Source organism: Canis lupus, chromosome 14, assembly GCF_048164855.1.
Source record: "Canis lupus baileyi chromosome 14, mCanLup2.hap1, whole genome shotgun sequence".
NCBI lineage: Eukaryota > Metazoa > Chordata > Mammalia > Carnivora > Canidae > Canis > Canis lupus.
The window spans coordinates 24,532,107-24,544,586 of NC_132851.1; the positions used below are offsets into that span (position 1 = coordinate 24,532,107).

At 48.6% G+C, this 12,480-nt stretch overlaps 1 protein-coding gene across 14 annotated transcripts in view; it reads right to left on the bottom strand.

The window, feature by feature from the left end:
* Positions 1–12,480, bottom strand: part of MTSS1 (MTSS I-BAR domain containing 1) — a 161,855-nt gene that overhangs the window by 10,110 nt on the left and 139,265 nt on the right. For 9 of the 14 annotated variants that reach the window (XM_072774418.1, XM_072774414.1, XM_072774410.1 and 6 more), the window contains 4 exons: positions 5,126–5,283; positions 3,772–3,879; positions 2,184–2,281; positions 27–237 (listed from right to left, as the gene is read on the bottom strand). In XM_072774418.1, the coding sequence (XP_072630519.1) occupies positions 27–237; positions 2,184–2,281; positions 3,772–3,879; positions 5,126–5,283 (575 nt within the window). The remainder of the gene's footprint in view (positions 1–26; positions 238–2,183; positions 2,282–3,771; positions 3,880–5,125; positions 5,284–12,480) is intronic. The other 5 variants (XM_072774421.1, XM_072774419.1, XM_072774411.1 and 2 more) reach the window with 1 other exon arrangement.

The window sequence follows — 12,480 nt, forward strand, 5'->3', positions numbered from 1 at the left end:
GCTTCTGGAGCCGAGGACACCCTTACCTGGTTGGGGGCCTCTGGTGGCATGGGGGACGGTGACTTGGACTGGAAAGCGTCCTGGGAAATGAATCCTGAGTCGTGGGAGGACACGCTGGACAGGCGGACGGGTGCCTGCTGGGCCAGGTTGGAGCTGCGGTAGCGGTAGTGGGAGCTGGGGGAGTGGGAGTGGGAGCCGCTGGAGCGCGAGTCACTGCTATTGACACTGTTCAGGCTGCTGTGGGGACAAGCAGAGGGGAGGCAGGCGTGGAGGGGGAGCAGGAGGAGGAGGGAAACACAAAACGGGGACAGGAAGGGGGGAGAACATGGTGTCATTAGCCACCTGCCCCAGGGAAGCAGGGCAAATGGCAAGACATGCTTTCAAAACACCGAGTCACTAAGCTACAAACAAAAGGTTTTTCACGCAAGTAAGGGAGAGAAAACTAGGGTTATTATAAACCTGGAGTCCGCCGGGACTCACCTCTCGGACGGTGCACTGGGGCATCCTTAGCATGGAGGCCCGTGATTCTAAAGAGTCCAGTGGAATCCAATTTTGCCGTGACATCCACCCCCAAAGCTAGAGGCCTAATGTCTGTGGCATGAAAAGAGGTGGGCCTAATCCCATCTGCTTAGCTGCCTGCACAATCCCATGACCCTGGAGCAAAAACCATTAGGTTTCAGCGCCACCCAGTTAGAATATTCATGTGTCACCCTTAGAAGGACCGTCCGGGTCCAGGAAACCAAGGTCAACCCAGACAACCATCACTTCGGGGGCGCAGGTGCCGAGGGACTCTGCAAGGCGATTCCATCCTACGTGAACCTGGTTCAAGACCATCGGAAAGAACATCAGCCAATCAGCTCAGCGTGTTCAGGCCACCTGTTTTACCTCCCAGGAACAAAGCTGATGCTTCCATGAACGGCTCTGCCCTAGTCACAGGCATTGCCCTGTGACAATAACTGTGGGCCTGGTGTTAACAGGACACCTGGTGAGAGGCAGGCAGCTTTCAACAATTCCAGGCAATCGATGCTAAGCTCGTTGCTTCTGAGATGAACAGTCACCAGGATATCAAGAAACGATCTCCCAGCAGCAGTGATTTCCTCTGGCACACTCCCCTGTATGTGTCAGAGGATGGGTGGTCTGTCTGCTTCCATCTCCAGTTCCAACAAATACGCTCTCCACTAATAACTCAGATTACGAAAACCAGAAAACTGAACAAAGTTCTGTGGTCCCAACAAGGAGAACTGACATATAAAGTGCAGCTGTAGAAGTATCAGAAGGGATAGAAGAAGCCACCCAGCCTGAAGTTGGAAAGGTCTGTGGTTTCTGCTCCTGGCAAGAGTATTGTCAAATTTTGCAAACGCTGACAGCTGATGTAGTAAGTCAAGAGTTGTGTGGCCGTCCTACGCTAGAATTACTTGGTGCGGATGTTCTGACACATACAGGGGAGTGTGCCAGAGGAAATCACTGCTGTTGAGGATAATTATCATAATTTTTGCTTCCCTCCTGCCTCTACCCCCTGCCAATCAGAAGAGGGCATCTAGGGACGGAAGCTCACGGCAACTCTACTCCCCCAAGTTCCTAGCTGTGCCGTCAGTACATGATGTCCAGTCGAAGCTGACACTATAAGAAAAAAAAGATACTCGCGCAGCTTTGTTTTACGCTAGTGAGAGTTTTCTTGGTCACCAAAATCAAAACCCAGCAGATTTGTCAAAGACACACATACACACAGCCCACAAGAAGAGGACTCAGGGACGCCTTGGTGGCTCAGTGGTTGAGCATCTGGCTTCGGCTCAGGGTATGATCCCGGGATCCTGGGATCAAGTCCCACATTGGGCCCCCCACAGGGAGCCTGCTTCTCCCACTGCCTACGTGTAGGAAGACACAACCATACATGGATTTTGCAAATCCATCCTACTCTTTACGCTCAGTGCTAACTCACAAGAAGTGGAAAGTCATTTGGCTTTGAAAAGTCAAAGAAAAAGATCAGTAGGTCAAGTACACCGAGGAGGATCACTGATGCATGACGAAGGTTCCATCCTTCAAGAAGAGGAGAGTAAACTTTGCGATCAGCAAGCCAAGGAGGGCCGAACAGAAAACTGCTCAAAAACAATTTTGCAGATGGCAAAACTATTCCAGATGCTTCTCACTGTGTGTCAGCGGGAGCCGAGTCCAGCTTTACTTACCTGCAGACACTAGACTTTCGGGACATGGTGGTGCTGGGGGAGGAGGGTGGCGTCTGGTACGACCAGCTGTAATCAGAACCTTTCAAGTCCAAAATCACCTAAGGGGACAGAGTCAAGTGGGTAAGCAAGGAGCTGAGAAGGGAAACCTTATCCACCAAATCTTTACCTATGACATCAAAAATCTGCCACCAAGGGGTTTAATGTAAAAAAAAAAAAAAAAAATTGTTGTCAATGTCTTTTTTTAAATTTAAGAACCACACTACCAATCCATCAATGTCATAGTCATTTTTCTGACACAAGCAAAAATACAAAAAATTAGAGGGGGGAGGGAACCATGAAATGTCAGTCTAGAGGGAGAAAGCGAGATCTTACAGTCTCAGATTAAGAATTTACAAGAGTCGGGCAACCCAGGTGGCTCAGCGGTTTAGCACCTGCCTTCGGCCCGGGGTGTGATCCTGGAGACCCGGGATCAAGTCCCACATGAGGCTCCCTGCATGGAGCCTGCTTCTCCCTCTGCTGTGTCTCTGCCTCTCTCTCTCTTTCTCTGTGTGTGTGTGTATCTTTCATGAATGGATGCATAAAATCTTTAAAAAAACAAAAAGACTTTACAAGAGTCTGTTTATACTCAAGGCTACAATCTACAGGATTTTGGTCTTAGAGCACAAGAGCCTGTAACCACCAATTCAATAATGGTTTCAGCGTTTGCTGATCTTGCATTTTAGCCACCTGATATTCAGCGGTCACTTTCGCCCTATCTGACCGGGACTTGGTACTTTCAAACCTGACACAATCAAGAGCAAGCCGGTTCCTTCACAGTTACTTCTACGTCCAGCTCCCCTACTTGACAAGTAACAACCTGAATGTGAGGTCTACCTTTCCTTCCTATAGGAGATGCTCAATGAATGCCTATTATTTATGCCTGCTGTGGTTTAACAAAAGCAATTTCGTTGAATGGAAAATACAAACTCTTGTATTTGTCTTCAGAGTTGGTTCTCAACAGGAATTTTACACCAAGGACAAAAGCCAGCATGTGATTCATCAGCTGCTCCCACTTGATAGAGTGTTACTGTCATTGGAACCAAATGAATAAGCACAGAAAATGTCATCGTTTTCATAAGGGAGATCCTCATGCATTAATTAATTGAGAGTAGGAGAAATTCAGTGACACTGGTTCACGAGGATGACCAAGACACACACTGCCATGTTCCCGTAGGAGTTTACTTCTAGAGAGCAGATAAACACAGTGGTTAGGACCTGGGCTCTTGACTACTTGGTTCAAATCCCAGTTCTACCAGTAATTAGCTAGGTAAACCTGGTTAAGGGACTTTTATCTTTCAGTGCCTCCCTGTCCCGCTCTGTAAAGTGGGAATCATTGTGAAGATTAGCTGGGGAAGTCTATGTAAAGAGCTTAGAACAGTACCTGGCACGCAGCAGGTGCTCTATAACGGCTGGCAAGGACAGTTACTATATATCACAATGTGAAACACTAGTAAAATTTTAAATAGGTTAAGGCCTCAAGGAACCCTCAAGACCTTGAACCTTTGTGCCTTTGGTTTGCTCTCCTGAATGCTCAACCCATGACTCCTACCTGTTCACTTGAGGAGGGCAGTTTGTGAGGGTCCATGGTCAGGCTCTTCAGATCTTCTGATATGGTCTGAAGATGAGTTATCTCCCCTAGCATTGAGATTTCTTCTTCCTGAAAGGAAGTAATTCATGACACGTTGTAATCATGAGTGATTCACTTCATTGTCTTGGTCCAACTGTTTTTATTAGGGTTACTGTCTAACCCTCTCAACTTTCCAGAAAAGGCACACCGAGACCAGTACATCTGTGCTAAAGGCACATTGGCTTCGTTTGGGAAACAGAAAGGGAAAAGGGAATCTGCTGTAATTATAGAACAACCTGTGCCCCCGGGACAGTGGTGAGAAAGTCAAAGAGAACACCTGGCCTTCCTTGCCGTGTCTGGGGGCGGCTAGCACATCTGCACAGATGGTCTGCCCTACATAGTGTCATAGGATCCTGGAGCACAGCCCCCTCCACAGGCTGAAGCCCTCCTCTCAACTCACTCAGCTTCAACTGTCGATATGACTTGGGAGTGATTTTGGGTCCAGATCTGGTAATGGATCTTTGTGACAGTCAGTACCTTTGTGTGCAGTAGTGTTAACTACCCATCCCCCCTTCTTTCTTGTGTTTTCCACTAATTTAATAAATAGCAAGTGAGATGGGAGCAGGAGACCATGGAAGGTAGTCATTCACTTTGCCGAAGGGCCAAGCTGGGACTGCAGGCCAAGGCAAGAATGAGCCATGGAAAAATTCTACGCTCAGAGCAATGACTCACATTTGGGCATTTTGCTAGGGCTGAGGGAAAGGAGCTGGTGCCTTCTTACCGGCTTCAAAAATGCCTATAGCAGAAGTTCTCAATTATGGTATGCAAATGGTTTACTTAAAATAAGTCTAAACTGATTCATTAAGGCTCTGTCCATGTTAATCTTATGGCCACTCACTGGTGGTGAACTTGGCCACTGGGTCTCAAAATCACCTGAAGGCCTGATTTAAAACACAGATGACTGGGTCCCCAACCCCAGAGTTTTGGATTCAGTAGAATCTGGGCTGGACTCAAGAAGCTGCATTTCTAACCAGTTCCCAGATGACAATGCTGGCCTGGGGATCACACCTTCAGACCCACTTGGCAAAGCCTTCTTGACGCGGGGAGAAGAAGCAAGTGAATAACTAGAGCTAATGCTAATAAGAACTGAACGAAGAGTGTGTCACATGGCCAACGACAACCTGTAGAGAATCTGTAACTGGTCTACAGAAGCAATTCCACCAGCATGATTCCTCCACACGGCAACCTCCCAATGACTCAGTGACGGATGGATAAATAGAGGAAAGTCTCCTCCAGACTGGCAGTTTAAGTCTTCCAGAGCTTTCCACTAACTTACAATCACTGGCCGCAGCATAGAGATGAAGGTGCAGAATCGGCCACGTTCCTCGATCAAAGCCTTCCGGACTGCCTGCTTTTCTGTTTCTTCCAACAAGAGATATTTGTCGTTGACATCTTGGAGAGCGCTGTCCAACTGAGGCTGGATGTCACCTCTCCCTGTAAGCAAAACAAAGGGCCAGGTGTGGCTTGCTGAAACTCCAGCCCTGGAACAAATGCCCTTCCTCCCGCAAGTCCTTGCTGGAGTGGAAACCACATTTTTTCCCCCGGACGTAAAACAATTATTTAGTTATACTCAGAAAGGATTTACAGTAGCTGTTTCTCTAGGAGCAACCATTTCCGGTTTCTGATGCCCAAAGGGCACATTTACCCTCATGACAAGGAAGATTTCCTGGGCGACTCCTCCTGACTTGCCTTCTTGCCTTGTGCAACCCCACAGAGGCTTCTGCCAACAATACCCCTGGATGTGGCAGCAAGACAGTCTTCTTTTTAGAACATTCCAAAGAGGCTAAGGGATGAACAAGGTGGGGGCCTATGGATGTTTCCAAAAATGGGCACAAGCTGGCGTTGTTGGGTCAGCCTCGATCAAAGAGCCTCTGTTTGGACAGAAGTTTCTGTCCCTGAAGACAAAGATGGCAAGCATCAGTTCTCCTGTCTCTTGGGGGCCTCTGGGAATCCCTGGCAGACAGTTTAACTCCCTCGTGGAGAGTCCTGAATGTTTTTCTTATCAAACAAGCCCACGAACAAAAAGACCTACAGTCAGGTCTCCGCTGGCGGAAAAAACCAACAGTAGTGTCAGCACTGAGCCCGTCCCATGTATGGTAATCATCTGGCCAGGTCCACAGACCCAGTGATGACGAGGACGAGGCAACCATTTCTAGAGTTTAAGACCGAGTGGAAACCATTCTTTTTTTTTTTTTCCCTGTTTGAGTGTTAGCCTTTTAAACTGGAACTTTAGAACTCATAAATAAAGTTTTATTCAAACAGCCTCGCCCACTCGTTCGTACATACTGTCTACACCTGCTCTTGCTACAACTACAGAGTGGAATCGTTATAACACACACTATATGGCCCCTAGACCAGGAGTATTTACAATCTGATTATTTAGAGAAAAAGTCTGCAACGCTAGAAGATAAGCAACAGGCAGAAGGAGAAGCTACTGCAAATCTGATTTGTAGGTGGGGACAAGGGGGTAACCACCCGAGAGCCTAGCTCCATACTAGTGTCCCCATGCAGGGTCCTCACCCATCACCTGAACAGAGACAAAATTCTAAACTCCTTCAGGCCAGGGGTTTGGAACCCTCCCAGCCCACCCAGCAGGTGCTCAATAAATGTCTGGTCATTTCAAACACAGAATGTTAGAGATGGAGGGGGCCTTCGGGGTTATCCAACCTACTTCTGTTTCGGTAGAGGCAGAGGCACAGAGACAGTGAGGGGCTTGTCCAGCATACAGGAAAGGTGGAAAGTCGGGATGGAGCCCGCACAGCCCGACCCCTCGGATGCTGGACACAATCTTCCTCTGCCCCACGGCCCCAGTCGCAGGAAGGTACCCTACCTTCCTCCTAATGAGGGGCCTGAGAACTCACCAGTTGCTCCGCTTTAAAATGATGTAGAGAACATTAAATACAGCATGGTATTTGCTCGGAAGAAGGAAAGGGTCAAGGGAAGTTGCCTTGAGAGGGGGAGCACATTCCATGTTTTCTCTCAGAAGCAGATAAGAAAGCCTAATTTGGAACAAGAGGTGGTCAGGCTTCCGGAACATCCCAACAGAAAAGGTCCTTGGATTTTATTAAGGAAAAGCCACTTCCTGGGCAGGGGTTAAGTTGAAGGTTAACGCACAAAGGGGAAATCCTACGTAATCAAAGGTCACCCCTGAAAAAGTCCTGGATGGCTGGTACAGTAACCACTGTGCTTACAACTATGGTGGGTCAGGTGAACACAAATGCACGAAGGCTACAGCAGGCAGGTATGAATTCTGCAGGGCTTCTATCCGAGAGCCCCACGCACGGGAGGGTGTGTAGACATCCAAGCTGACCACCCACCCACTCCTCCAATTAGACACTGCCTACCCCTCAGGATAATTCTAGCACTTTGTCAGGTTTCCCCATCACTGCTGCAGGTGGCTCTCCAAGGATGAGGGGCATCAACCCCACATATGACCCTGGCCTGGACCACAGGTCTCCTGCATCTGCAGCAGACAGGAGACCCAAGACCCATTCTCACTGGGGACCGGCCAGGGAGGGGACAGGTGCTCCCCACTGAAGACACCCAATGCCCCTGGGCACAAGCTCTAGGGGGGAAGACTGGGGTGTCCTCGGCCCTATGAGAACGGTGGGCTTTCTCTTCCCCTCTTAAATTGCTGGTTTGCACAGCTGAACCCACACACAACTAAGGTGTAGCCGACACAAGCCTCTGGTGCTCAAGCTCGGAGATGCTGTCTACACTCTACTCTTGTGCAACCTGTAAAATGCCCTGGCCCATCTCCGGCCCTGCGGGGGGGAGGCTGAGGGCTTTAGGGCTGGTCTAAGGCCTCTTTACGTCTCTCCCTCTCTTCTAAGATGTTCTAACAAAACATGGTATTAGAATGTTCTCAATTTCAGTGGAGGAGGGTGGAGAGGAGTCGGGAAGAGAGATTAAAACCCACAGTGCTTGACCAAACCCACTTGGATGTGCCTCCATTATGGTAGTAATTTCTTTTCAAATCAGCCTATAATTATAAGAAATTAGGAAAATGTGGCTCTTCCCTTCCTTTCACAAGGTATAAGGCACATTTCTACCTGTAATTAATTAACACTGACTTTTAAAAATATCCCTCCATAGGAATGCAAAGCGACTGGAACCAAGTGTCATCTAATCTGGTAAATATAAATTATTCTGTAATTACAGCAAAGTTATCTTAAATATGTATTATATTATAATTAAAGGACGTTCAAACTGTAGTTTTCTAAAATAAGTATAATCTGTAAAGACTGCTATAATTACAGGCACAGTGAATACATTTCCATTCAGGATATATCATAACCTAAAAACACAATGTTTATTTCTTAAATTCACCAACACAACATATAATTATATTTATATATATATATAAAAACAACAACAACAACAAAACTGTGGCAGAGATTCTTCCATGTCCTAGTTGGATGCACTGGTTTGAAGACATAACCCAGAGCTGTACGGGTGCTGAGTCCATATACAAAAGCCGGCGATGTCAGGGGGGCAGAGCTGGCCACTCCTGCTGGACTGGACGGGCCTCCATCCTCTCGCTGCACCTCTGCTGAGGCTGCCCTCACTGGGTCACCTCCATCTCTAGCCTGGACAGCTGCCACGTCCCCTAACTTGTCACCTAACATGCTTGCCCAGGGCAGCGCCAGATTATACTTGCGAAATGCAAAGTACCACTTCTTTCCAATAGCTCCCAGGGCTTTCAAGAGAAGTCTGATGTCCTCGGCACCCCCTGCCTGGTCAGCCCACCCTGTAGAGCCTTCTCAGGCTACACTCTCCCTTCCTTCCACCTCGCAGGTCCTTCTCCAGGGGCCGGCTCTATTCCATCCTCATATGCGCTCTCCTCCTTGCACCCACCCAGGTGCCTGTTCACCTGGCAACCCTCCATCCTTCAGCCAAGTCCTTCTCGAACTCTCTCATCAGACGGGGCAGTTCTTAGTGGATTGCATCAGTCTCCCAGGAGGATACTACAAGATGCTCTTCCCAGGACCAATTTCATCTTTATTTTTTGTGTTCTTTGATTGATGCCAGTCTCCCCTACCGATCCATACCCCATGAAGGGTTCTGCTCAGCACCGCCCCTTCTCACCCAGCACACCTGCAGGCAAGACAAGCACTGAGAGAATAACGCAGCCCCAGACTAATCTAGTCTGCTCACAGCCCTCGACCACGCTGCCCCTGGGTGGCCTGACACTGTAAAGCTCACAAATCCTGGACCGCCAGGCAGCCACTGGGGGCTCTCCGGACAAAATTCCTGAGCAGAGTTGCTTATGACCTTTTTTCTCTAAACTCTAAGGCACCTTAGTCTTGAGAATTTTTTTTCCTCCACTGTCAGTTTCCAGGTCTTGGTTGTATTCATGCTGGAGAATTCTAACAAATTCTAATGGAGTCCTTTACTCCCCCCAGAAGTCAGAGGATTATCGTCTTTACAGAAAATGCTGCTGAGACAAAGGACCAATAATGGGCACACAGTCAGGAGTCAGGGCAGCATCACTCAAGGAGGAAGGATTTCTTTTTTTTAATTTTAACTAAGTTGGGAGAGTTTACAAAGCCGTCTGGAACGATATAAAGAGCCTGTATCTTCCAAACACTTACATTTTATTTTCCTTCATTTTTATATGAATGTTCAAGGCAGGAGGTAATTCCCCCCACCCCAATCAACGAGGGGAAAACTGAGACCGAGGGGGGCAAAGAGGTTTGCACTGAGCCACTGAGCAAGGAATGGGCACAGCCAGACTCCACCCGGAGGTCTTCCTTGTTCAGAGGCCCAGCTCGCTCTCTACTCCAATGCTCACAGCAGATGTGAACCCCATGAACCAGCTGCCAGGAGCCACACGTTCTCTGTCCTTGACAGCCCCAAGTAAAAAGCCAGTTGACTGTGATTAGCATCATCCGGAACCCCCCAGCCCCCAGCCGTCCCTACACACACCACAGCCCACCCCTGTGGCTGAACCACCGGACGCGTTCTCAAGCAACGGGCTTTCTGACTGGGAAGAACCAATCAGGACACACTGGGTCAAGACCACACTGTCGGGAAATCACCCGAAGTCCTCTCTTTTTCCTGAGACCGAAGTACAGGGAGACCATCAGGGATCCCACCCAGTGACTTCCATCTGCCCCTAACACACACGCACACACACGGGCACACACACACACATTCAGAGGCACCCACTTGTTCACATTTGTATAGCTCACAAATCACGTGGCTGAAATTTGGGCCACAAATACAGAAATGAATGTGCAAGGTGGGGCTGGGGATGCAAAGTGGAGTGGCAACCCCTTTTCCCATCAAAAGGCAGCTTCCTGGTTATCCCTGCATAAATCTAGGCTTGCCAGCCTGGAGGGGCCTCTCGGTGATTCCCCAAAGTGAAAACCACCAGAGAGCAGAAGATTGATAGATTCGATCAGACAAGTTTGAGGGTTTTTTGACTTAAAATTTTTGAAACTCCATCTCTGTCACTCTTTTACAGTGCTATGCCTCCCTGCACATCCGTGTGTGAGATGTAGATAATAGTACCCAGCCCGCACGGTGGTTTCAAGACCACAGGAGTTCACTGCCAGGAGGCCTTCCGCACAATGCCCGCTGTCTGGTGCTCTCAGCCCCTCTGAAGTTCTTCCCCACACCGGGGACCTCGGCAGGGGACTGTACACAGGGCGCACGGGTTGTTTTCAAATAAATGAGCTTTTCAGTTCAATGTCCTCTTTGATGTGCAGAAATGCTAAGATCCCATAATCCTTTCAGGAAAGGAAGGAGTCCTGTCATCAGGATTCGCTGGTCCCCAAGGCAAAGGCAGCTCGGGATCACAACCAGGAAAGTCCCCTGCCAACCTGTGGCTCAGCACCCATGGGGTCTCAAGTGTCATTGAGAGGATTCCTCCTCCAAGGCCAATGACACACTCTCCCATCCAACCCCCGCTTGCTGGAACTTTGCATCCCCTTCAACTCTTCTTTCTCACATTTCCCCTAAAAAGCTTTTGAACTGGGGATCCCTGGTGGCTCAGTGGTTTAGGGCCTGCCTTTGGCCCAGGGAGTGATCCTGGAGTCCCAGGATCAAGTCCCGCATCAGGCTCCCTGCATGGAGCCTCCTTCTCCCTCCACCTGTGTCTGTCTGTCTGTCTCTCTCTCATGAATAAACAAAATCTTAAAAAAAAAAAAAAAAAAAAAAGCTCTTGAACCCACCTGCCTTGCTCCCTGGCCCCCGTTCTCTCCTGCCTGGATAACACAGCCACTAGGTGGTAATGGGTATCCAGTTGGATGCTCTATCTAATCCAAATGCACATGGTCACAGAATAATTTTCTAGAAGCCAAAGAGCCTACAGGGGCCTCATGGTCCTGAAAGGCAAGTCTTTAATGTGATAAAAAGGCTGTGAACCAGTCCCTGCTCATTTGTGCCTAGTTCTGTACCTAAGGGAAGATGTGAGATTGATCCCATCCAGGTAAGGTCTTGATCCATGGCACGCTCTTCAACATCTTTCCCCGGCATGGGGAGAACGTGACCCCAGCATGGGGAGAACGTGAAAACTAATCCAACAGGACACTGGCAGGTGACAATCAAATTAAATGAATCAAACATCAGGGAAACCCACCTCCAGCTTCCAGCTGCGCTGACTGCCTATGTGCCTCCTCCCGGAGTGTACACTCCTCTCTTATCCCACCTGCCCCTTCCTCTACAAAAACTCGACTCAAGTTTTAGGAGTTGGCTTGAGTGGTGCCTCCTTGGTGGGAAACAGCTCCCCCAAGAAGAATCCAGCTCCTGCCCCCTCCCTATGTCCCAGTAGTTTCTTCCTAATGAACCATACTCATGTTGCTATGTCATTTATCCGCAAGAAATCAGAGTGTTGTGTTAAAACGGAAAATCTAAATACATTTGGTCTTTGCCCCAGTTCCCGGCCCAGTACTTCAAAAAACCCTTGGAATTTCCAGAATAACAGAAGTATCTTTGTCATGCTAATGAGGGAACCGTGAGGGTGGGTCTCGGGATAGATAGATTCAGGAGGATGGGAGATGTTTGCCAGGAAGACCAACCACAGGATTAGAGGCTTACACTTTCAACTCCAACCTCTGACTTCCAGGGAGTGCAGTTTCTTTTTTTTTTTTTTAATAATAAATTTATTTTTTATTGGTGTTCAATTTACCAACATACAGAATAACACCCAGTGCTCATCCCGTCAAGTCAGGGAGCGCAGTTTCAATCACCAATGGCCAATACCTAATCAATCAAGCCTACATAACAAAAACAAAGCCGGGGTAGGAGCCGGAATTTCTGGCTGGGAAATATTCCGATGTGCTGGAAGGGTGGTGCCCCTGGGAAAGGCACAGCAGCTCTGCACCCACCCTGACCCCACCACCCCGTGTATCCCTTCACTGGGGTGTTCATCTGATCCTTTATAACAAACCGGCAATCCTAAGTACAGTGCTTCCCTGAGTTCTGTGAGTCATTTTAATGAATTATCACACCTGAGGTGAGTCCAGAGGAAACCCAGACTTTGAGGTTGGCCAGGCCAAAGTGTGGGTAGCCTGGGGAACCCCCTTGTGTCTAGTGAGTGAAGTGGGGACAGCCTCTGGGATCTATGCTAACTCTGGGTAGTTCGAGTCAGAACTGGGCTCACCTGTAGGCATCAGCCAACTGATG